General features: G+C 40.2%; 1 protein-coding gene across 3 annotated transcripts in view; it reads right to left on the bottom strand.

Annotated features, from left to right (window-relative positions):
- OSBPL1A (oxysterol binding protein like 1A) overlaps positions 1-27027 on the bottom strand; it is a 77057-nt gene that overhangs the window by 49585 nt on the left and 445 nt on the right. For 2 of the 3 annotated variants that reach the window (XM_038174648.2, XM_027452218.3), the window contains exons 2-15: positions 26528-26634; positions 22957-23079; positions 18820-18905; positions 16734-16808; positions 15449-15560; positions 14256-14341; positions 10674-10818; positions 9842-9909; positions 9709-9753; positions 8194-8267; positions 8051-8114; positions 6912-7013; positions 5581-5706; positions 4333-4414 (exon numbers count right to left, since the gene is read on the bottom strand). In XM_038174648.2, coding sequence (XP_038030576.1) covers positions 4333-4414; positions 5581-5706; positions 6912-7013; positions 8051-8114; positions 8194-8267; positions 9709-9753; positions 9842-9909; positions 10674-10818; positions 14256-14341; positions 15449-15560; positions 16734-16808; positions 18820-18905; positions 22957-23077 — 1186 coding nt within the window. In that variant the 5' untranslated portion in view covers positions 23078-23079; positions 26528-26634. Of the gene's footprint in view, positions 1-4332; positions 4415-5580; positions 5707-6911; positions 7014-8050; positions 8115-8193; positions 8268-9708; positions 9754-9841; positions 9910-10673; positions 10819-14255; positions 14342-15448; positions 15561-16733; positions 16809-18819; positions 18906-22956; positions 23093-26527; positions 26635-27027 lie in introns of those variants that run through there. The other variant, XM_072034617.1, reaches the window with a different exon arrangement.

The raw sequence follows: 27027 nt of genomic DNA on the forward strand, positions 1-27027 counted from the left end.
ATGGATTCTATAGGATTCTTTTAATTATTATTTTTTGTCTAAATTATATAGACATAACATTCATATTCTACAGAAAGTCAGCGTGAGGAAAGAAAAAGCAAAAGTAGCGCTGAGGGAACATAGGTTCTCTTTTGCATCCTTTACCCAGTATTGGTGTAAGTGACACAAGAATGGATCAAATGTCTCTTTCAGCATGGCTTGGAATGCTGAAGTGGCAATCTATGGCAGCAAGACACTGGTAGACTGACTAGCAACTCTCTCTAACCTTAGTTTAGATTTAAGAGACTCATGAGAGTCTCTGCCAGGAGCCAGAATGCAAATACAAAAGACACTGCCCTGGTTTAAAATAAATTAACGTGAGAAATGTAGGCTTTTTCCTTCTAGCATGGTACTTATACAGGAGGCAAAAGCTTATGACAATGCAGCTGGAGATTTAGTTTTTAAAAAATAGATGGGGAGCTATAAGGATAGTGATAAATAAAAGGGGGAGGAGATAATATTTTCATGGAGTCATCTCCTAGATAAGCAGCATGGCTCGCATAGCAATGCCACCCGGCATTGTGCTATGGCCAGTTATGGCAGGAGCTACATGTCCAGAACCAGAAGGACACTATGATAACCCAAAGAGCAGGTAGCAAGATTTTTATAATAATTGAGTTCATCTGTCAAGTCTTGTGATGTGCAGCAATTCCCCAGAAGTCAAGCACGTCGTTCTCTGAGTCAGTGTATTTGTTGCAACGAAACTAAGTGTTCCTTTAGTGGTCCCAGCCTCTAGGTCTGTTGAATCCACGTTATAACACAGGTGCTTCAAGCTGATGCCACACCAGTAAAGGTTCAGCAATGACAGCTTTAAAATACCTTCCTGAATTTATTTTGCACCTTGTACAGAACACAAGGTAAAGCACATACAACACATACTAATTGTCTTTGACACCAATGCTCCCATCTGAATGGAATTAGGAGTCCCCGCTTAGAACATCCAAGAACAGCAAGCGTCTCTAGGAGGTGCAGCACACTGAATGCAGGGGCAGAGACACATTTGTAATAAACATGTTTAAATCTCAGATACCTGGATTTACAATAGCATGTTGACAGACATCTAGAGAGTGATTTTTAAGTATCTAGTCCCCAGTGTAGCCATTTTTATATTACTCAATAGCAAGCTCACTGGCTTGCTCCAAATATTTTGTCAAATACTGTGAGAACAGGGAGAGCTGCAGCAGTTTTCTGTTGAGACCTACAGAGATTACGTGTGAATCTGTAAACAGTTCACTGACCCGTGAAGTTACAAACTCATCAGAAGAAAAATAGGAACTTATTACTGCTATTGGCCAAGACTAGCAGTTTCTTGGAAAGAGATAGCATCTGGTTTTGCTTTATTATGGGTTTTGTTTATTCAAACTGCATATTCAAAGAAAAGAAAAAAGTCAATGGCCTCGTTGCTTCTTCAGGTCAGCATTGTGGGGTCAGAAAACATTCCCACATCTACCAAAGGGAATTTAGCCACCACAATACTAATTTTGAAAATTTGAGAATAATTCTTTAATATCTGGTATTATTCAACATCTTTGTCAGTGACATGGGCAGTGGGACTGAGTATTTCCTCAGCAAGCTTGCAGGCAACATCAAAGTGAGTGATTCAGCCAAAGTACTGGAGGAAAGGGATCCCATCCAAGGGGACCGAGATAGGCTCAAGAGGTGGGCCCATGTAAACCTCATGAAATTCAGCAAGGCCAACCACCAGCTCCTGCACCTGGGTTGGGGCTATTCCAAAACATGAACCCAGGCTGGGTTATAAGTGGATTAAGAGCAGCCCTGCACAAAAGGACTTGGGGGTAGTGGTAGATGAAAAGTTGAATATGAGCCAGCAATGTGTGCCTGCAGCCCAAAAAAACAATCATATCCTGGGCTGCATCAAGAGAAGTGTAGCTAGCAGGACAAGGGAGGTGATTATCTGCTCTCATGAGACCCCACCTGCAGTACTGTGTTCAGCTCTGGGGCCCCCAGCACAAGACAAACATGGAGTTGTTGGAATGAGTCCAGATGAGGGCCACAGAGATGACCAGAGGGCTGGAGCACCTCTCCTATGAAGAGAGGCTGAGAGCTGGGGATGTTCAGCCTGGAGAAGGCTCCAGAGAGACCTTACAGGGGCCTTCCAGTACCTAAAGGAGGAAGCTACAGGAAAGCTGGAGAGGGACTCTTTGTCAGGGAGGGTAGTGATAGGATGATAGAATATCCTGAGTTGGAAGGGACCCACAAGAATCATTGAGTCCCATTCCTGGCTCCACACAGGACCACCCAAAAATTCAGACCATGTGTCTGAGAGCACAGTCCAACCGCTTCTTAAACTCTGACAGGCTTGGTGCCATGCTTCGTCCTTGGGGAGCCTGCTCCAGTGCGTGACCACACTCCCAGTGAAGAGCCTCTTCCTGATGTCCAGCCTGAAGCTCCCCTGTCACAGCTTGACATCATTCCCACAGGTCCTGTCACTGGTGACTAAAGAGAATAGATCAGCACCTGCCCCTCCACTCCCCCTCGTGAGGAAGCTGTAGACTGCGATGAGGTCTTCCCCCAGCCTCCTCTTCTCCCAGCTGAATAGGCCCGGTGACCTCAGCCCCTCCTCATGTGTCTTCCCCTCTAGGCCCTTCACACCATCTTCGTCACCCTCCTCTGGACAGTCTCCAACAGTTTCATGTCCTTTTGTACTGTGGTGCCCAGAACTGCACACAGTACTCGAGGTGAGGCCACAACAGCACAGAGTGGAGCAGGACAGTCACTTCCCTCGACTGACTAGCAATGCCGTGCTTGATGCACCCCAGGGTATGGTTGGCCCTCCTGACTGCCAGGGCACACTGCTGGCTCATATTCAACTTGCTGTCAACCACAACCCCCAGATCCCTCTCTGCGGGGCTGCTCTCCAGCATCTCATCGCCCAGTCTGTATGTATAGCCAGGGTTGCCCTGTCCCAGGTGCAGGAGCCAGCATTTGCTCTTGTTAAACTTCTTGTGGTTGGTGAAGGACAAGGACATGGGGTTGGTCGGTCAGACAAGGGGTAACAGCTTTAAACTAAAGATGGTAGGTTTAGATTAGACATTAGGAAGAAATTCTTCACTGTGATGCTGGTGAGGCACTGGCACAGGCTGCCCAAAGAAGCTGTGGATACCCCCTCCCTGGAGGTGTTCAAGGCCACTTTGGACAAGGCCCTGGGCAACCTGGTCTGGTGGGAGGTGTCCCTGACCATGGCAGGGGGGTTGGAACCACATGATATTTAAGGTCCTTTTCAACCCAAACCATTCTGTGACAATTGTTTTATTATATTATGAATTAGTCTTCTCTATGAATTAGAGTCTTACCCATAGAAGACTCACATCTGATATGAAATGTTACTTTTCTTTGTGAAGCAAAAGCTCAGTGTATCCATTTAGAGCAAGTGTATCCAGCTGAGCAAGATAGATTAACGCCACAAAGTAACTGACACCAGTGGCATATGGAGAAAAGACTCCTCATTGAGAAGGTACAGGCATGAAAGAAGTTTCCTTCCCAAAACTGCTATTATAAGGGTATGATTTGTGCAAATATTACAAGGGTATAGATTTGTGCAAATAAACAACTTTTCTAGTTTGAGCTTCATAAATTTTAGTCACAATATTTAAGATGCACTGAGGTTACAAAGGCACAACAGTTAAACACACAAAGGCATCCTGTACGAACATTTAACGTATGAAGAACAACTGTACACCTTAAATGTGTTCTGATCTCCAACAGCTTGCAGCATAACTGACTGAAAATAGCATAGGCATCAGAAATTCCAGGTAGAGGTCAATTTAAGATTTATTACCTAAAATAAATCCTGAAGTCTTCAAAGCTGGCATAAAACTCATGGCAGAAGTCTGTGGAATATATTGCATCACACCATACCTCCATTCCCCTGTATAGTTTTATAATTCCAGCTTGTGTCCTGTTTACTACGCCCCAAGCTTTCACTGTTTCTACTCAGTGCAACAAAAGTTCTTTAAGGAGGAATCTGCATGAAGAGAGCCACCTGTTTGTACTTTTCAGGTGACACACTCTGCAATAAACTACCAACTACCGATTTTAAAAGTTCTTGGAAGCAAACCTCTACCTTATATTCCTGTGATACTCCCCAGTAAGTACTACGTCTAAGGGTAGATTCACTTCATTTATAGACACTAATAAATTGAGGAAAGCAGTCATAAGTCTTCAGGATTTTGAAAATATCATTTCAGTGAAATGAAAGTACATGCTGCTTAAGGAAAAAAAGAAAAGAAAATTGCCTGGTAACAAACTGCATTTTATAAGAGTAAGTTTTACCTTTTGTAACATCCAAAGATTTAACCATTGCAAGGAAGTCTGAAATCTCTTTATTGAGTCTTTGTTGGCATGCTTGAGCTTTCTGGAAGAGAACAAGGGCAGTAATTTCAGGAGGGCCTTGTTCTAGGGAAAGCATACATCTATTCTCTTAAGTACACTGAAGCTTTTAAATTTGAAGAGCATTACATACTAAAAAAAATTGAATTTGTTTTTGAATTACTTTCAAAGGCAAAAGCAAACAGAAGATTTATGCACTAATTTTGTTTAAATTAGCATAACAAACTAAACCTCAAAATTATATATGTTCTGCTTTTCGAATTTTTCTCCCCCCCCCCTTTTTTTTTTTTTATTAAAGTTTGAAAACCCAAAAAAAGCCACTGCTTGCCCTTTGATAAGAAAGGCAAGAGTAAGCAAATGCATAAATTAGCTGACATCTGGCAAGTACAGAGACTTACAGGAACACATCCCAAGATCAAATCCCAAGCCTGCATTTGAACTTGCAGTTGTCTATTGATAACATCACCTTCTTGAGCAGGCTGCTGGGAACTGCCAGCAGCAGTTATCCTCCCGTGTCCTTTCTGCCATTCTCTTGTACCAAAAGGTAAGGTACAAGTCATTTGGTGCTCAGTCATATGATTTATTTTTTTTGCATTACAGAGTCAGAAATTCTGCCTACTCCCCATTAAAGCGAAAGGGTTTTAGAAGCATGTATACAGAAAAAAAAAAAAACAAAAAACAAACAAACAAGAATCACAGCCTCGACGCTAGAAAAATCACAAGACGGACTCATTTACATCGGAGGCCTGAACAATCACTGTGCAGTACACCTGATGGGTCCTGAGGTGTTAAAGGCTCGTTTCTAAGTAATTTCACTGCCTCTTTTATAGAGGTACATATAGCTGAAGGTTAACTTCGGTAACATCAAAGCTAGAGTACAAGCACTGTATACAAGGCTCCCTCTCCTGGCCGAAAGACTTAAAAACAACATTCTACCTTACAGCAGTGCTGGTAAAATTGTAAAGAAAAAAAAAAACACCACCCTGTAACTACAATAAACATGCCATTTTATGCACACAGTCCAAACAGAGTCCAAACTGGATATATCACAATAAGCAATACAAATACAATACAATATTTATGCACCCCTGGAAAGGAAGTACCATTATTTTTGGCCAAAAGTATATTGAAGTATCCCTGCACAGAACAGTGCAACTGCCTAGATACATGAAACAAGCATTTAGTACATACTTTCAGAGTTTCTTGTAGATCTGTAACAGATACTGTATCATCTTCCTCATCATCACTACTCAGCTGTTCCTGTGTGCAGTAATGAGTGCTATAGGCAGAGTGGTCTTCTATGGCTTCCAGCCAACTCTGAACAGAAAAACAAAGTTGATACATTTCAAAGGTCATCCCCAGAAGGCAACAGCATATATGCAAAAGAGCAAATTAAAGCGTTCTATCTAGATGACATTCATTCGCAAAATATAACATCTTAGCAAGCAGAAGAGACTGACAAAAATTTCAAAATATTCAAGATAAGATGCAATGTGATCAGAGTGCTGCTAGGACTTAACCGATCAGACTTGAAGTACAAATGCCAGCCACTCCCCAGGTCTATCCAAGCTCACATAAAAACATCATATCGATTAATAAAAGACTGTAAAGAATGTATTTTGCACCTTCAGTTTTCTGTTCAGACAGCAAGGTCTCCATGGCAAAGTCAGCCTTCTTTTGCATGACAAACTGTGTACAAAACTTCAGGCACTACTGTAATTAATAAGTTGATTCTTTTACTGCTCACAGAATGACAGAGTGGCTGAGGTTAGAAGAGACCTTTAGAGGCCATCTGGTCCAAGCCCTGCTCAAGCAGGGTCACTGGGTTGGCCCAGGACCTGATCTAGATGGCTTCCGAGTATCTCCAAGGATGGAAACTCCACAACCTCTCTGGACAACCTGTGCCCCTCACCAGACTCTCTCCATTATATCCATATGTCTGTCACAGTGGGAGCCCAGAACTGGACGCAGCATTCCAGGTGCCTCCACCTCTACTTCATCTCTAGTTGGCACACCTATAGAAGTACAGTACTAACTACACTACAAAAAAAACTCATGTTGTTCCCACCCCCATATCCCCTACCCCCTCCACCACCACCCCCATCCACCTGGAAAAAAATTAAATATCATCTGGGCAATTGGCTAAGAGTAGACCATATCATGAAACCTCCTTTTGTTTGGGATAACGAACTATGACAAAGTACAACAGAAGGAAGTTGCAGTAGAAATCTACCGGATGGAGAAGTTAATGAAAAAGAAGAAGTTAGACTACAGGGCATAGTACAGACTAAGGGCTAGAAAAGAAGGAAGCACTAGTTTTAAAGATGCTAGCAACAATATGCCCATTTCTGCAAGCTAGTCTGTAGTCATGCTAAGAGATTTAACACATGCACTTACGTTACCAAGTCCTGATAGTCAAGATACTGAATCTGTCACTAACACACCCATAGATAGCTGTATCCAAATATTTTCATTATAGAAATCATTACATCTTAAAGCCTTTAATAAAAGCTCATTATTACCTCTCTAGTTTGAGAAGGAAGGCTATTTTTAGGGATCTTGAAACGATGAACGGTGTCGTCAAAACACCTGACAGAAAAGAAGCAACTGTCTGTAGATTTTACCTAAAGCAATGGGGAGAAGAGACAAAATGAGTATAAACAAGCAGTAAGAAGAGGCAAAACAGTAAGAGTAAGCAAGGTGGAGAATTACTCTCAGAAGTTTTTGCCTCCATTTTGATGCAAAACAGATACAGCTAACAAAAGCTTTCTCAGAACAGTTGCACAGAGTGTGCTGACTTGCACTTTACCCCATATGAAAATATAGAAGTTTGTTATGTCAAGACATTATATTTGCATAGCATTAATCGAATCAGACAAGATATCAGTAATGGTGTAAAGCCACTGAAGTTAAGGAATTTGTAGGTATAAAAAGGAAAGAATCACTTTTCATACAAGAACATATGTAACAGAGCTTGTGGTGCCAGTTTACATATCTAGGACAGGCTATCTACAGAAGTACTGAGATTATCCTAAATGCATTCCCCTTGAGCACTTCATCTTTCCGTGCATTATACATCTTTCTTTCCCTCTCATACACTTCAGTAGTAAGAAGGTCTGAGACACAATTATTTTTTCTCCTGAGAGGTGGATTGTTACACCTGACTTTTTTTTTTTTATCGTCTTCCCTCTGCCCCTTCCCAAAAAGGATTCCAACAAGTATAACTGAATTTAAGGAAGTGCTCAGAAGTCAACTTCAGAACTGATTTGTTCTCATCTGAAATGAATTTAATTTACACATTCAGTCACCAGTAGTCAGCAACAGCTACAAGAGGAACTGGTTATTTGCTATTCTGTATCACATGCTACAAATAACTGTTTTGCACAACTGAAGAGGCATACTATCAGGAAGTCTTACATTTGTTTAAATTTTCAGGACTTTGGAAAGAAGTGAGAGCTAAAAAGCAACACAGAATACTTTAATTGACAAGAACCACTGTGGTTTTTGCAACAGCGCAAGCTTTTTCACTTAGTAAAAATAATAGGCAGGCTTAGCAACCTAGCTGAAGCTTTCATCGTCTAGGTACAGAACACTACCACAAAACAACAACAAATTAAAAAAAAAATCATACAGTAGTTACAAGTCTTATTTCACTTCCTACCGTGCACACAGCTTGTGTTAGATGCTTGCATCCCTGACGATGCTCGTTATTTACTGCATCAGCTCTTTGAAAGAAAAAGAGATTTAGTAACAAAGGTTGTAATTATTTATATCACTTATCAGCAATTTAAATAAAGAACTTACTGTCTCCGATACCATGAAAGGACTCCACGGTCAAGTACTATCCAGTAGAGTTTCCAACCAAAAAATCGTGAGCTCTAAGGAAAACCAAACCAAACCAAAAAAAAAGTAAGGTTAAAAGCTGAAACAGTTACTATTCCCAGTGAGCTTAGTTGCTTGAAGGTGATTACATAAAACCATCAGTCATGAGGAAAACATTTTACCTGCTACTTATCATAAAATGGCTTGGGTTGGAAGGGACCTTGAAGACCATATGGTTCCAACTCCCCTACCATGTGCAGGGACACCTCCCACCAGACCAGGCTGCCCAAAGCCCCATTCAGCCTGGCATTGGACACCTCCAGAGATGGGGCATCCACAGCTTCTCTGGGCAGCTTGGGCCAGTGCCTCACCACCCTTGGAGTGAAGAATTTCCTCCTAACCTCTAATCTAAATCTCCCTTCTCCTAGTTTAAAACCCTTTCCTCTTGTTTTATCATTATCTCTCCCAAGCAAGAGGTTGCTCTCCATCTTTTTTATAAGCACTCTAAGTATTGAAAGGCTTCAATGAGGTTACTCCAAGGCCTTCTCTTCTTCAGGCTATCTTGTTGGTCGCAGACATCTGAGAATACTTTACAATTATAGTGCTATTTTCTTTTCTGGACATGTCATAAGACAAAAGCTTTGAGTCTTTAAAAGACATTTAGATGTAGAGCTTAGGGATATGGTTTAGTGGGGACTGTTAGCGTTAGGTCAGAGGTTGGACTTGATGATCTTGAGATCTCTTCCAACCGAGAAATTCTGTGATAAGTTTGCTATTCAGTCATATAGCAACTGACATATTTAAACTGTGCTTTTTATTTTTTACTTTTATGGGGATTGTTAATCACCACACAATTCTACTTTGTAAGAAAATCAGAAGAGAAACAAAACATCAAGATATCTAAACTGCAAAATTTTACCTTTCACAAGCCTTGGTACGTAATTTCGATTTAAAAACCAGCTCGTATATTTGTGTGCGCGAATAGGAAAATTTACACTGAAGAAAGCTTCAACAAGTCTTCAAAGATTTCATGAAGGAATATAAAAAAAAGCACTTGTACAAGATTTAAAAAAAAAAAAGTTCAATGGGGAAAAAAGTTCTTTAAATATTATAGAAAAACAAGCACTTGACTGACATTTTCCCTGAAAGTTTTAAAGATTTTCAGAAGTTGAACTTGTTGCAAAATATTAGTCATAAATTAAACACACACCTATTCAGGGAAGAAGTGTTTTGCCTATCACACAGATAAAGGCACAATGTTTTACTATAGTGAAGCCTTGTCAGAAAAATTACCTAGAAGTAATTCTAAGGACAGAGGTTAAGATCAGAGTGCCACAAATCTAATAACTGCTTTACTCAGCCAATTTGTAATTTCTCCAGTATACTCAAGTTATGTATTATTGAAAAGCTCCCTCATCCATCAACTGCTACTTATGTACAGGAGGTTACATACTTGTAGATCTTATACACTATTTTAGAAAAAGAAATAAGACATACCTTCCACAGGAGACCTTCGTATCTTCTCAAGGGTTTGTTGATAACCTGCACAAAAATTAAAGCTTATATAGGAATAGCTCAAAACTAGACAACCTTTGCAAGTGGCATTTTAAATGGGTACAAAACTTCTTACCTTTCCAGTTTTACCTCCCAGTATCAGTTTCATTTCTGCACCTTGGGCTAAATCAAGGGGTGTCTGATCTGCTCAGTAACCAAGACAAAGCATGAGAATTTGATAAAAAATAGATGCAATTGGCTTAAGATAATCACCCTAACACTGTGCAAACCCACTGGTCCCACAGGCGTCTGAAGTTTACTGGAAATGGGGAACCCAAGCTCCCCCGGGGCAGAAGATGACCAAGGATTCTGAACTTTCATGCACTGAGCTGCCCTACAGAGTTCTGCCAGCCACCGAGGGAGCCTTTGCTCTTAGTTATTTAAATTTGTTTTCAGCACTTCAATTTTGTAAAACAGTTCGGAACATTCACAGTTATCGAGGTGGAGGTGTCTTTAATCAGATGACAAATACAAAATCTGCATAACATCTGCGTAAAGATTTCCTGGACTTGCTTTCATGATTAATCTAATGATCAGAAGCCTTTTCCTGAAGAGTCATTTTGTCTGGGTCATGCCTTCAACCTTAGTGCTTTTGTTACTAGTGTCTAAAGTTCAGTGTTTAGCATCAGAAAACAAATGCTGGGCATGTTTCATGGTTAAGACAGATAACAAGTAAACTTTCTAGAAATGGCTAAGGTAGGAAAATAAGAGCTCGTATGAGAAGTATTTCACCACAGTTTGTAAGTCTCCTGCAATTTAGTCAATGTTGGGCTACCTGTGTTACTGACACAGAGCTTGTAAAGCACTAAGATTTTCCCTGAACATTAAGTTGTAAGTAACATAGCTTATAGAAGCAGTTAAGTTTTTGTTTTATCTTAACACTTTATGTACTTTCATTTGGTACTCACCATTTTTGTTTCTTATTTTAGGATCTGCTCCACTTTTCAGAAGCTTTAATGCACAGTGCTTATGGGCACGGTATGCTGCACAATGCAATGGTGTGTTCCCCATCGCATCTGTACAGTTGATATCAGGTGGTTTGGGCTTGTTTAACTGGAAAAAAAAAGACAAAACAAAGTTTGGTTGGCTTTCCAGTTCCACCCCCCCTCCAGATGCCACCTTCATCCTTTTGAAAGCTTGAAGGAACAGTTGTGCAAGTCTGGCAATGAAACAGGCAGGTAGCAGATGTTCTGAGAAAGGCAAAGACTACAGCAATCAAGGAAAATGTTCAGCTGTAGTAAGGAACTCTTTTTTTTTTTGTATGCTATATCCTTCTCTGCTCAGAATCTTGCTAAGCCACACAGTGTCAGAGAGAACTCCCCAAAACCACAGTTCAGTCATCTGTTACATTATCCGACTTTTGAGCTGAGCCAAAACTTACTGTTTTTTGTGGAAGACTATTATCCACAGTCTGAAAGTTAGTACTGACCAGCACTAAATCCAAAACAAGTTTATGTAGCCACACTGCTTCAGAGAATAAGGGTTTTGTATAGTAGGGTGGTAGGCCTGTCATTCTCAGTGACAGTACTTCAAAAGCAACAGCCATTTAAAAGTTCCTTGTATAGGCAGCCTGTCATAAAGTTTTGCTATATTCTCACGTCTAACTACCACAGAAATGTAAGATTTGAGCAGCTATGTAACTGAGGAGAGGAAAAAAAAGAGTTTTAATTGGACATGGCTTTGAGAAACTGACCCTTTTCTCAAAGAAAACAGTTATTAAGCATGACACCACTACCACCCCTAAAATACCACTAATTCCACTGTAATATGTGGCTATTTGATGTATACACACAATTATAGTTAAACTTCCAAACCAAATGGAACTTTCTTAATAAAAACACTAAGTTGGTGTTCAGCAGTCTTAAGAAACTAGATTTACAAGTGCCCGATGACACATTTGTCATAAGTCTTCTACAATTGTAGAAGACTTAAACTGAGTTTCTCTAGATCAGACGCTATATCAGAGAAATTATTCCTTAATAACAGGATTCCTGTGGCAACAATTTAAGTTAGCATCAATATTAACCAGCTTAATGTGCCTCATAAATCATAAACTGCTACAACTGTTATGTACAGTTTAACTGGAAAGAGAAGTCAAGAAGAAACAGCTTGTAAAAGTATAACCTCATCAACACCAAGATCTCAAATACCCAAGTCCCCGAGCATGCACAGATTTTTACTCCTTCAGAGCAGCTGTTTTATATCTGCCCTACCACTGCCTATCAAAGCACCTTTTAAGCCACTTGACTGTACTTTCAGAATCTTTTACCTTGTTATGAGATACTATTTGAAGGAAGTTTCATGCATAGACTCATTGAGACAAGAAAACCTCCAGCCATGTCAGTGTATGTACAAGTAAGTTTTTGAGAACTCAGAGGAAGAATGCTTACTGGTTTTGACTCACATAGACTGAAGAACCCCATTTAAGACAGCTACTGAATGTCTAACTTTTAGTAGCAAAACATACTGTCATCTAGTGAGAATCTCAACAGAAGGAAAGCACAAGAGCCACCAGTAGGTTGACTTCTAGAAACTACAATAGGAGTAACTAGAAGGTTAGAAACATATGCAGGAAAAGGAGAGAAAATGGTCTGAAGTTCAATTAGAAATGGAGAGAACTGTATGGAGAAACTATACAATTAAGTTATTTCTCTCAGACAGTTGGGTTAAAATATGCACCACAGTATTTTTTAGTAAAATTATCAGGATAAAGGAGAATTAACAATAAAAGTATCTCTCAAGTAAGAATTAACAATAAAGGTATCTTTCAAGTAAGTGCTGTTCTGTTCCAAAAGGAGGGCACTAGAGAATAAATTCTAGTCTATTATGTCTCACAAAAGACGACTTAACCAGCTAAAGCGGTTTCATGAGTATAACAGTCTGCTAATTAAAAAAAAAAGAAAAAGGAACAGAAAAGTCCTGAACATCAGTAGGCAAAATATAAGGAATTCTCAAGATAAAAGGGCCATTCGGGAGAGCTACACAAACCCTCTATTGAGATTTTACTTAAGGTTAGAAAAGTCAAGTGGAAAAAAGTTCTTTGGGTTTCCTCAAGAATCTGCAGTAGTTTTAAAATTGTAATGCAATGGTCACAGGTCCAATTCAAAGGATTCCGGGACAAACCCATGTCACTACTTAATATTGGGCTGAAAAAAAATAAAAAATACGTAAGTGCTCTGAGATGTTTAGAGGTCCACATATAGCTGTCCTCACATATACACAGGTCAACAATGCTAAATCTGAAATGTATACATAGCTTAGAAATGAAAAAAGTTTACAGTAAGCGTTATATGTGGATATATGGTTACATGGCACATGAGAAAAAGCACAAAGCTCTTCAACAACAGATTACTAAGAGGAGCCACCCTTTTCTGTTTCTTTCCCCATATTACTGTAAGGCTTAGTCAACAGGCACACAACGTCAAATGCAGCAGGTGTTATGAATCACCAGAATCAAGAACAGACCACTTATGCCAGCATATTAATTACAATTAGTACCATCATGCCGGTACATTAATGTACTATTCTTCTACATGAGGTATTCTGTACATCTCTGGTTCTCTCTCCAGTTCAGAGAGATAGTACAAAAAGTACAGATAAGAACAACAAGGCTGACTGAAGATTTAAAAAGTTTCCATGCAAGTAGTTGGACGGACAAGGGATCAATTTAGATGAGGGTAAAATTAACAGAATGCCAAATCATTAAACATACAAATCCCACAGTTGTGAATTTTCCATTAAAAGCAAATAGGATCATTCAGACTGCTTTAACATATTACCTTTTAAGACTAAAGATACTAATCAGATGGAAAGTGTTCCACAATGCACATCTGACTTACAAGGAAACTCTTCAGTACTCTCAAGAAAACTTGAGTTAAACACTGAGGCCCTGCTTCAAAATCCAACTGGTTCTTGGCAGCCTGCTACAATTGACTCTGTTCTGCAAGCGGTTATCTAATTGGACTAGATAATTTACAGAGGCACATTCTGGTCTCAATTCTTCAGTGATTCTGTTTCTCCCATAGCCTTACTATACCATGATACTGTTCTGTTTAAATTACTTTCAGCGTGTGTACACATACAAAGTCTTCAAGCATTTCTCAGAGTGGAACTGTGTTGTGCAGATTACTGTGCATTAAAAAGTAGAGATTTCAGCTGCAGTGGAGACAAAAGGTTACTTTCAAGACTGAAAATAGGCCATACTGCAGTGAAAACACACTGCTATGTCAAGAGATCCAGAACACTGGAATTTACAACTATATGAAGACTATTTAGAAAACGAACATGAAAGACGTAGAAAACAACTGCTTTGCAAACTCCAACGAGGTGGCCAATAAACACCTAGGCTTCAGCATCTTACCAACATAACATTGTACACAGCACTAACATTTGGAAGTCACAGCACTTTGAAATGAAAGGCCCAATGTCACTTTGTTACACATTAGCGTCATAGCTTCAACCACTTGACAATGAAGTACTTGAATCCTTACCAAAGCAGACAGTTTCCCTGTTTCCCCATCTCTTGCTGCTCCTAAGAGTTCTTCTTCCAATTTCCTTTCCTGTGTCCTTTCCACTGCTGTTAGAGAAAAAATAAAAATAAAATACAATCAGTCTTAATGAACTGGCAGGTATGTCTGAAGTACACAAGCGTAGCAAGAAAGTAGCAATTCCAGTATTATTTATTTGGGATAGGTATAAATGGATTATTTATTCAGAAGCAACTGTGTCAAAGACAAAAATCTGACGTTCAGAAAAGTAATATTTGACAAGACATGCAAATATTTGTACGCACATGCATTAATTACTTTTAAACACTTATAGCCCAAATCCAGCCTCCAGTAAAATAGAAAATGAGAAAACTACATGCCAGCCCCATCATACCTTCCTTATGTTCCTTTCAATTTCTCTCCTATTCTTCCTATCATCCCACAGAAGTTTTATTATTCTCTTACAATCCTGCAGATGAGCATTGGTAAGGACTGTTATCTGTGCAACTGAGAGTCAAACCAGAAGAGATCCCTTTTCACATATACACTCTGTAGAGCTGCGTCCAGTGCTTCAACAGTATTTAGGGGCAGTACATAGTAACACCAGGAGGCAACAGCTCATGGACTCTCCAGAACTGTAAATAGTGAGGCTGTGTAGGTATTTGGACACCACTTCCCTCACTTTCATCACCTACGAGATGGTGGAAGAAGTGTGGGGAAGGTTGGTTTTGTTTTTATTTCTTCTTTGTTTGGGATAAGCTCCAAGACTGCAACAGCAAGCTCTAAATTTGATCTAACACTGAGTCACCTTTGCAAGCTGTTCAGAATTTTGCTCTTTATCAATCTTGTTGACAAAGCCATTTTCTATTCTTGACTTCAACTCTTCCTTTTTGAGAGTGCTACAGCTTTGACTGCCATGTACTATTCAGAGCTGTAGCAAGGATCAGCCCAACAGGATTGAAATATTTACTTGAATAATGCTATTAACATTTATAATACATAGCTCTCCAAGTCACTTGCAGACATAACATAGAAAAAATAACCCGTCAGTAATTCAGGAAAAAAAAGTGTCTTTTTTCTTTCTAATTACCATATTTAGATAGAAAATTCAATTGAGCTTTTATAGCTTGCAAGAAAATAACAGCTTTTAGAAAGTACAAGTGTTTAACAAATGGTCTATAACCTACTAAAGTTACCTTCCAACATATTCCTTATGTCTTTATCATGAGTAACTTCTTTTGCTGTCTCTCCATTCCCATTAACAATAGATGTATCAGCATTACACTGCAAGAGTAACATCACCACCTCCTGGAAAACAATTTGAAGAACACTGCTTATCTATTCCAGTTGTGGTAAGGCCAGAACCCAGCTTTCCAGCTTTTGACATCCTGTAAGAGGAGTGGTACAATAACCTATCACCACTAACGAAAACAGGAAGGAATGTTTCTGAGAGATTGAAGAGCAGGACTAACTGCCACCTTCTCTTTCACAGCAGCTAGGCTGAGGGAACTAACAGGGTTATGGCTGAACAGACCCACTCTGATTTAAAAGCATATGTGTGTATCTGGTCTAAATACTGAATTCAACAGATTAAAATAATATTACTGGCTCTTGATAAGAGAAATCTTGTGCCTAAATAGTCACTCTTTCATTAGGGCCAAGTGATTAATCACAGATGTAGTGCTAGTTTGGGACTAATGATAGGAAGCAGGGAACAAACTAAACTAGTATCACATCACAGACCTTTAAGAAGCCTGCTAGTTCTACTTATCTATGGAGAAACAACAGTTCCAGACAGCAAACGGTCTGTCTTATTTTTAAAGATAAGACAATTTATTTTTAAATTTATATTTTCGCCCCTCCAGAAGCCCCTGAGATTAAAATAAAATGTGCTTTCTGTCTATGTAAATATGTATTTAATTAGGAGGAACAATTCCTACTCCTCTTACCCAAACATACCAGGCACAAATTGACCTGTTGTACTTTAGCAGTAGATGAAATCTCCTAGCAGAGATCTTTACACTGTTCTCCACATGGTAACTAGCACCTGCAGCTACAGATAGTGCCACGCTTAAGCATTTTCTCTGGCATAAAGCCGAAACAGAGCAGAAGCACCAGTTAGTTACACAACTGATGCACAGTATGTCACTGGAAGACAAATACTACTATTTCTTTTTCTGTCTGCCAGACACACTGTCACCACCAAAAAGCCAAAAAAGATATGACAAAGCCTACCACAGAAAACCACAGAGCAGTCTTCTCCTGCCTTCAGGAAAAGAAGATATTTGTACCGTGTTTTTGTTTTGGACAGAGTTACAGCAGCTATGCAATGTGCCCAGTTCTTTTGAACACACTGTACCAAAACAAACGATAAGTCTTTGAGAGATGCTGTATAAATATCTTTCTGAAGTGATCTTACTGCTAAGAGTTTCCTTAGCAATCCTGTGAGTGAGGCTTTAAAAAAAAGCTAACGTACTTTACCTTACGTCCTGTGAAAGCTGCACGATGGAGCGGAGTGTCTCCCATGTCATTCAGCACATTCACATCCGCACCAGCCTAAATGGCAAGAGCAAAAGACATCTGAATGTCCTTCCAACAGGAACTGCATAGATACTCCTGACTAAAGGGGGCCTCATGACAGAATTGGATCAGAACTTAATACAACCATACTGGAAACAAACGTGAATTATGTATGCAAGATTCATAGCCAGAACTGTACAAACTGTTTCAAAAAGGAAAAGCCTCTTGTGTTTTTTCCAGGCATCTCTTTTGCTTTTGAGAAGGTAAACAGAAAAAGTTTAACAGTTTGTAGGATTGCTTTTTTTTTAGTTTGCCTGTTTTGCATTTTTATTGTTGTGTATTTTGTTGTTTGGTTGTTTGTTTTTTCAACTTACTGAAAGAACTACAATAGTAATGGGAATGTGCATGTCATAGGTGTATACACACAGCAGCACTAGTCTACCGGTGCTGCCAATTTAACAAGTAATATTCTCTCTGGCAAATATTGCTGCACTTTCACTTGAAGAGAAAACTTCCTCGTCAGCATTAAGATGGTACCTACCTGAAACATAACCTGTATCTCCTCCCTTCCCTTCTGTAATCTTTGGCTTGAATACCACTTCCTCTTGTCACATGCCCTCCCCATCCCATACTGTTTCTGAAAGGAAGACTGCTTGGCATACTACATAGGAAACCAGAAGATCTTACCAATCTTCTGTAGGGATTTTTTTCTATTCTTCTTTGCCTAACCTCTCAGAAGCTCAGGAAGACGATGGGACATATGTACCTTTATGGCTTCTGTCTAGATCACGTAATTTAAATCAGACCACTGCTGTCTGACTCTGGTTCCAGGGCCCTGTTCCTGACAATTCCTCACTTGCTAAGTCATTGAGAACAAAACCTAGGCACAAGTAGAGAGAGCACACTACATGCCTAGCTTTCAGCAGGGCACAGCCTCCTTTATCACTCTATTTATTCTTTAAATAATTCCTTTTCAAGAGCACTACAAGCTATGAAGAAAACGCTTAAAATTACACATAGTCTTTCATCTCTGGAAGTGTTGATAAATATGGTAAGTGACAAAGCTTTACCTTTTGCTTTAAGTAGCCCTCTTGGATCAAGAACAACATTATCTACTGAGCAGGCACGTAGGCTAGACAAGAGCTCTAGAGAAATGTCACCTTTGTTTCCTGCTTTAGAGTCATGATTATGGTTGGTAGCCTTTATTCTGAATGAAATACAAGTTTTGATTAGCTCCCTTTGTATTTGATACTGTTCAGCATGTTCCTACCATCTACAGCAAAATATTTCAAACAAGGATATGGTATAATACAGGTAGGATTGGTTGGAGTTACTGTGAGAGATGAGGGGAAAAAACCTCAGCCAGAAACAGCTCAAAACACAGTGCAGATGTGACTACAAAGATACAAATAGGTTAGGTTTGACCACAAAGGTTAACAGTTCATCATTTCAAAGATGTAAGAAAGAAATAATGAGTCAAACTACAGTAACACGTGCCTAGAAAAAAAAAACTGCATACAAGTTACCCTGCACAGAGTTCTGCAAATACTTCTACACAAAACTTACAGTTAGGTAACATAAGTGCCTGCACTTGAAACATTTTGGACTTTCTTACAACTCACTAAGTGAAATTTCCTAAATTATATGCTTTATTATACACAGTAAGTGTGTATAAGTAAGTAAGATAGATCTGGTTATGGTTACATAGGTGGCACACATGCTTAATGAGAAAGTCAGCTTAGCACTGCTGGTACTGATAAACACTGTTCTAAGTAACAGCTGCATACTACTGAAGTATCTCAGAGACTTCCAATATTACTATTTTGGATCCTTATAAACTGGGCTGGTCTTAATACTGCAACTATTTTACTCGTTAATTTTAAGGATCAGCTTAGTTATCTCCATTACCTGCTGATAAACTGTAGGAGTGGCTCCGTCTCTCTACAACAAATACTTTCTTCTATTGCAAAAAACTGAATAAATACTAAGTGCTTCTAAAATAACAAAGATTTTTCAGCCTTATACACTGAGGTAAATAGAAATATACCTTCAGCAAATCCTCTACCACAACAGCATGTCCAAAGTAGCATGCAAGGTGCAGAGGTGTCCAACCCATATTAGATTTACTTCTACCTAAAAGACACAAAACAGAGTCAGGTAAATTAACTTTTGGTCACAGAGCACAAAAAAGACTTTGTCATGCATTTGGAGCTTTGTACGTACCCTCATTCTTCACAGTAACAGAGGAACTAGGAGGGTGGAAGCATCAGTATTATGCCATCTAAACTACTAAATCACTGTGTGGTTTGAGAAAGTCACACATTCCAACCCACGAAGTCTTTCTTAGGGAGCATTTAAAGCACATCTTGGAGGACTGGATGTATGATTGAAAGTCAGTAACTGTCCTACAATCATTTCTTTACAATTAAAATATTAAAGCATTAAAAATTATAACTAAGTTGACAAACCCCTCTTACTTGCCCATTGCAATGCTGACACGTGTTAAGAAAAGATGCTGTGCGTTATGTTTTTACTAAGCAACAGACCCACAGCATTCTGAGTGCCACTTAAAAGCTATCGCTCTGTTTGGAAGCAAAATGAAAATGAGGCATTAGAAAATAATTTAAGTTACTTCCACCTTCGTGTTTCCCTTTTTGTGTATGCTGAAGTTGGGAACATGTAAACAATACAAGTTTGCCATGAGGAAACAAGCCACTTGCATGAGGAAAAAAGAACTGCTGAGCAGACTTTCAAGTTTGTCATTCTCTTTCTGCTCTCATTTTACAAAGTAACATTAGAATGTAGATCACAGCTGAAACACTTTCACATTTCTTATGATTGTTTCCAGCTAATATTTCTATGTTAGCCTACAACAGAATTCCTACAACCAGCCTACAACAGAATTCCTGCCCCATATGACCAATGGGCTCAAGCACCAACGAAGACAAATGCTGTGTGGATCACTAACTCTGTGGCTATGTATGCTGGGTAACACACACTAAATGGACATCATTCACCCCTCTAGTAGGGCAGAAGGTTCTTCCAAAGACCACAAAAAGGAGCCTAGCTGCACCGAATTCATACAATTAGCCAAAGACAGTGCTTAGTTACAGCACTGACAAGGCAATGCTGCTGCCAAGGACTTCAGTCATGAAAAATTCAGGAACCTGTCCAGATTTGCAGTTCTTATTCAATAAAGTGCCAGAGGCTCTTGTTCTGCACCCACTCAATGTTTGCATTTTTGATGTTAGCCAACATGTTACTTCTCAACCTTGAGGCATTTGTTACTCCTCTTCAAGTGACCACAAATGTTTGCACTTTGATGTGTCCTACTTTATTTATTTAACAACAGGACATCATTACACTGGGAAGAACGCAGGGATATAAAAGTAGACTAGCACAACAAAACAACCTCCCCTACCCAATTCTTTGCTTTGATGGCAGTTAGCTGTAACTCTCAAATGTTACCATTTATTTACAGAATTAAGACAATCAAGGCAGTCATATTTTGGTTGTGGTCTGCCAGGCTACTCTATAGTCATTCAAATGAATATTGTGGCATGACACTATTGACCATTGTCTTTATTTCACAGTTCTGTGGTTTTTTTTTGTTTGTTTATTTTGTTTTCTTTGCAAAGTCCTAAACATTCTATTTTCTTGAATTTAAGAAGATGGCCATAGAAAGTATGACCATTTTGGCATTTTGGATGAAACCCTGGTTTGTTGGTGTTTTAACGTGGATATCTTTTTTTGAAGCTGGCAAACCGAGAAAACTGGAAAGGGAATCTCACACCGCTTAGCTGGATTATCATCAAGCAAATCTTGCTTATCTGCAAGCACTGACTGACTAGAATCCAGCCACAGCATAACAAGTGTGAGAAGTGTGGATTTTTTTTCCCTTTCTTCACTGTGTCTGAAATTGGGATGCTTGGGACCACTGTTGTAAGACTTCATGCTTGTGTACCTAGAGTACAGCCTCAGAAACAGTGTCAGCCTTGGGAAGACAAGACACCCAGGCGCATTAACCTGTCAGGCTTGAGTCTCCCAAGGCACGCTCAGGAGCAATTTACACTACCTCCAGTACATCCTTCCACCTCCTCCAGAAGTACTTTATTCCAAGCCAAGCGTCTTTACCACATCGGATGCAAGTCCTGAAGGCACTTCTGCAGCATTGAAGACAATCCCCATACCCTGACTTTCTAGGGAGATCTGTGATTATCCAGAAGGCAATAACAGAAGGACAAGAGGCTGAAGAGAGCAAGATTGAGGGTTGCAAAAAGTCAGTTACAGTCTACAGCGTGAATTTTAGTTAATCATCCCGTGGTTATGCAATTACTATCTTGCAGTTCCCAACAGATCAGGATTTGTAGCAATACACGGTGGTTTTGGTAATGAGGAGGCAGTAGAGGCTGGCTGGCTGGCATTTGTCTTAGACTGCTTTCAATGGGATACTCTACAGGAGGAGAGTTAATTGAAACAGCCAGTCTCCAAACAGTGACTGCGGAAGAATGGAGATTTAACTCAGGTTTCACACAACCAGAACAGTTCCTCCAGAGAATGCTTTAGTTGCACTTCTGTCCTCTAACACTTAGAGGAACCAGGACATAACAGAGATTTCACTGCATATAGATTCCCTATTCAGATTTAGTTTAACCTCAACTATCACCAGCACATTCCCTCTAGTTTCTTAGGCCTTCCATTAGCAAGCATGTATTAGCTGGCTGGCCATGTATTACTGAACTGAAAGAGCAGCAGCTAAACACCATCCACATTTCCTTTCATTAGCTCAATCTCTTCTACCTAGCTACAGACTTTCACAATATCAACACTCAACTGGGAGCAGGAATGCTGACCAGAGACTAATTTGTTTGACATAACATAGGACTGCACATTATACAACTTCATTATGCTTTCTCGACTTCAGATTATGTTTAGGAACACATCTGAGAAGCTCTGCAAACTCTTCCAAGCACTTTTTTTATTCCAGTTGTTTAGACTGCACACAATGCCATGAATATTTGCAAAGGATATGGTTGTGAGGGAGAAGGATTCTAGCTCCTTCAAGCTCTATCTAGCTTCCTTTTAAGTTATGAACTAGCTCACTGAGGATGAAGTATCAAGAGTCTGGGTTTTCCACACAACTTGTTTTTCCTGAGGTGAGCACATTAACTATTGGAAAAACACAGCCACGAATGAGTAGCCAAACAAAAGGATGAGTAAACTGCTGATTAAGAACTAGAGTTGGGAAAGGATCAGAGCTTATTTAGATAACAGCCTTCCCTGCTCTCTAGGGCAAGGTGTTCCCTCTGTCGTGGCTGAGAGGAAGCATAGCTGCTCTCTCTCCCCTCCCTCTGTAGTGCTATTGTCTCAGTGTTGCTCAACAGTTACATGGAATTGCCAGGCTGCCTAAAAAAAGTGGAATACACATCCACTTTATTTGAAGCAACCAGAAACATACTTGTGTATAGAAATATAAAGCTGCTAAATGAATAAAGAAATAGGGCAGTCTGCTACTGCTAACAAGCTTGCTGAGCCAGCCCTGGTTTGAAGTTTTAACGCTCAGCCAGCTTAACTATGTGAGCTATGCATATGCCAAACTTTAACACTGGCCAAAGACCCAGACACAGACAACTGGCAGTTTTACTTTCATTTTCCAAGTGACCTAGTACACTACACAGCAAAAGCTATGTCTTTATCCCAACCGTGCTCACACGTGACAAGAGATGTAGCTGCTGCCATTGCACGATAATGAAACACGGGCCTAAAAATCATATTTAGCAGAGCACAAATACAGTACCTGATCTTTTCTGCAGCCTTGATGGAGACTCTTTACCTCCCAGAACCATCCCATGGCACCATGGCCTGTTTTGTTTAATATTACAGAGCTCCAAAGTTGACATAAGCTTGAACGTAAGTAGAAAGAGGTACTGATTTTTTTTTTGTCTTGTTGACATTTCTGGCTTCCGTGAATTACTCAGTTTCTGTACATACTTCTGTACCCTGCTTTTATGCTCTCTCCCCTATGCAAGTATGGTCTTAAGAGCCACAGGGTAAAAACTGTTCTATAAGTTTTTTTTTATTACTCTGTTGAGCACTCCAAAGAAAACAAGGTTATAGTGCCAGTGACAATTCCACTATCTGTGGCTTCAACAGTGAGGTTAAACATTTGAGGAGGGCTACTAACCTTTACAGTTGATATCAAAGATTATTTCTCCTTTGTTCATGGTATCCAACAGCTGCTTAACTTCTTCAGCATTTCCATTTCTAGCATCATGGAGAAGCTGCTGTTCTGCTTCAGTACTCATCTCTAATAAAGACATAAAAGAACCAATTTTGCAGTGTCTTTTCTATAAGATATGGCTTAATAATAACTCACTTTTCTCCCTTAAATATTAACACCAGTATGAGAAAGATGATTATTTCCTATGTTGAACACGTTTAATGCACAAGCTGTTCTCAACTGTCCAGCATGCAGTCATGCCCCTAAGAGGCATTAAAATTCCTCCTATTCGCAAAGCGCTTAAGCTTTTAAGAGGCATTGGGGGGTGGAGAGGGTGAAAAAAAAAAAAAAAAAGTTATACACTTTTTAACCCATGTCTTCAGAATTAACTGAGACTTATTTTGACTGCTAACCTTGGGGAACAGAATCCATATTCACATGGAGGCCTCAAATACCCATCAGGGACTGGTATAATCAATTCTTGGAACTCAGATACCTGACCCCACAAACCTGACTTGAAGGGGAATCAGATACTCAAATATTTTTGTAGATTTGACCTTCTTTCTAAGAAGCACCCGAGTACAATAAAGAGGAGTCAAATTTTCAAAGCAGCCTCAGAAGGCTCTAATACACATTGTATTGCTGCCAAAAACAACAATAATAGAAGAGCTTGCCCAAACTTGGTGTCTCCAGTTTGGTATCTTCACCTGACACACCAGGCTTGAGCCTGATGAATCAAGATTCCTAAAGTTGGTTAATGATTACAGGGAACATAACTGGTCAACACAGTTAGTTTTCCTATACTAACCTGAAAATAAAAAAAGCAGTTCCACAACTTGTTTGCACTGCTGCATTGGAGAGGCAGCTCAATTGCACTACAAACATTCAAAACTAAAAACAGATGCAGGGAGCTCTTCCACTACAGTAAGACGAGAAGGCACTCAGCAAGAAAAGACAGTAAGAGCACTGGGTAAGCAAAAGAAAGCCTGTAACAATAACAGATCTTGTTAATATCCAATACTGGGAGAAAGAAACCTAGAGTAGAACAGAGTGCCAAGTGGCCACCTACCTTTTGCTCAAACATTAAAGGATAGAATCAGTTTTCAGAGTGAAGGCTTTGCTGGAGAGACTAACAAAGCCCTCTCTAACACATTTTGGAAGAACAAACTGGATTGGTCACCTGCAAGCTATCACAGACACAGGATACAACCTCCTTCTCCAGTAGAGGTTAAAATACTCCTGTTTGTTCCTGCTTTTCAGTTCTGCTAGGAAAAACAGTGTTAGTCCTTCTAGTAAGCCTTCAAGCCCTAAAGCTACCTTCTCCTTTAAAAAGGAGTCTACCCACTTGTCTGAGGCAACACAGTGGTTTGTTTTTGCTGGGACAGGTATAATTTTCTTCAGTGAATCAGTTCCACCGGTGTCTAGAGAAAGATTGAAATCAAGTATGTTAATGTATTATCAGTCTGCAGTGGTTTCCCTGAAGCTGAGCAATGCTGTTTCAGTGGGACACAAAACACAGCCCTGAGAATCACACAGACAGAAGCTGCAGAGGATAGTTAGAGCTCATTTTGCTGGCTTACCCAGAGAGGAGAAGGGGGGGAAGGAAGCAAAACTCGTCCTTCATTACACACACACACACACAGTATTTCTTTAGCAATCTCTTAAACATATCAGCTGAGAGTAATACTCTCTTATCGTTACTCCCTATCATTTGTCAACATCTCACATAAACAGCAGGTACGAATAGCAATATGCTTCCAACACATTAAGGACCCGCTGTTTCCATTTGATATTGACAAGAAGGAAGAAAAGACTGCTTGGGAAGGAACCAAGAAACTGATCCAAGTGCACAACTCTTGTATGCAGCAAGGGCAGTTGTGTGCATGAGCAGAATGTTAAACGGCTGCATTCAGCAGAGAGCTGAATCACTTGGTAGAACTACTTGCATGATTTCTCCCTCCCCAAGCGGTCATTCAGTTAAAATCCCTGTGACTTGTTTATACTCTTACGGCAAATATTACTACCAGTAAAGCTACGTGTGGTAACACAGCTGAGAAAGGTCTGTCTGCTTCACTGTTTCAGTCCCCAAAGCTTTTGTTGCTTAGGCCAAGTCTCCAATTTCAATACACTTTGTAATCTTGGAGCATGCAACGATGCAGAAGAATGACTGTCTGGCAATTAGTCATAGTTAGAATGACCATTCACATGAAATTGTTCCTACTTCTGGAGTTGGAAAGTGAATCTGTGTGCAGTTACTCACTAGGTAAGTGATACAGAGCCTGAAATTTTAGCTAACTAGCTAAATTAAGTGCCTAAATGAAGCTGACAGCAAAGGGACTCTTAACAGAACTCAGCATAGTCTTCAAAACACTGTTTTAAGCAATATGATTTGCTCCTTAATGGAGACAAGCAACTGCCAGGAGAATTTTGAGTGGCAAGCTTACAGTACTGAAAGAAATCAATATGTAGGCACTCAAACTCTATGTGCTTACAGTTAAATTTCATATGCCTGTGTTCCACTGCAAAAGGGAATTTATTGTTTGGTCACATAGCCTACCATCAAAATAGCTCCAAAATCCTCACCTACCGGCTTTGAGGTACTGAAACAGATCATCAAGGCAGAAACTGAAGAGTTTAGTTCGGATTTACCATTCATGAGACACTACTACCAGGTCAACCTATATGAATTGTGCTGCCTGAATGCAAAGCTACCAGCCACTTCAAAGAGCAGGCATCTGTTCACAGTCAGCAACGTTGCCAACATTGGCTTATTCCATTCATCGGTGGATACAAGTTAAACTGCCTTTCGCAGCTCATCTTTTTGCTTCCTACTGTCGAAAGGCCGCTACACTACTCAATACAGTCACTGCTATACCATAAGAAAAATGCACGAGAATAATAGTTAGTGCCTTCAACACAGTCAAGATGTGATTGCGAGGCACTCCCATTGAACTCAGTAGTAGTACCTGAGCAGTACTTGACTGCTAGTTCGATCTTATCCTTTAAGAGGCTAGAAGAAGAGCATTTCAGATGCTCTGCTTTTATCTTCCTCTATGAATTCTATACCAGAGTGATTTCTCACTCAATTGCAGCACCTGCCAGGGATTGTTTCCCGACACACACTAGAGAACCCAGGTTACCATTTTGTTTGCGCACACGCTTAAGGAGTCTTTCAGGATACCCAACCACGAAAGATGACCTAACAGCTGCTGATGTACCAAATGCAGTTACTCAACTGCCAGAAGAATCCAAGTGAAGAAAACAAAGTAGCTGCTTTTCTCACCGAGTAGTCTATGAAGACCTAAAGGACTGTCCCTGACCGAGCAGCAATACTGTTGATATCAACCATTTGCTTTCACGTTTTTTGTCTCCTGCCAAGGCCTCTTGCCACACGTACACAGCCCAGAACAGCAACAAGACATGCTAACAACAACATTGTTGGTTTGCACTCTGCTGCAGCTTGACAGGGTTGCAAACAGCAGAATTAGGACTGGCACTGCCCAATTTAACGTTGAGGCACTGAGTCAGCACCTACCGGTAGCGTAGGAAGCTTTCAATTCATGACACGCAGGAAGGCTGGCAGGGAGCACAGCGTTGGCTGGTATTTCAGGAGACCTCCCTCCAGCAGCAAAGATCGGACTCCTGTAGGAGAGGACGATAGTTGCTTAAGAAGACTTTTTACGTGTCCCAGCAAGCACGCCTCATGGAGCGATGCTCGTAAAAGCGGCGGACAGGGAGCACCCCACCGCAGCGACACAAGCAGTCAGCAAACCCACACAGCAAATGGCACAACAGGGGGAAAGAGGTGCGATATCAGAAGGGCCTAGCGATGTTATGGGGTTCACAAACCATACTTTGATGCCTCACGTGCCTACCTGAGGAGAAATCGCTGCCGCAGGTGCAGCACCCTCGCTGTGGCAGCAGGCACTAAACTGACCCCCCCTCATTTTTTGGCACCCCACGCGTGTCTCGCCTCCCTTCTCCCACCACTTTTCCCATCGCAGGGACCTCGGGCAAGCTCTCCACGAGCACCAC

This window comes from Anas platyrhynchos, chromosome 2, assembly GCF_047663525.1.
Source record: "Anas platyrhynchos isolate ZD024472 breed Pekin duck chromosome 2, IASCAAS_PekinDuck_T2T, whole genome shotgun sequence".
Lineage (NCBI taxonomy): Eukaryota > Metazoa > Chordata > Aves > Anseriformes > Anatidae > Anas > Anas platyrhynchos.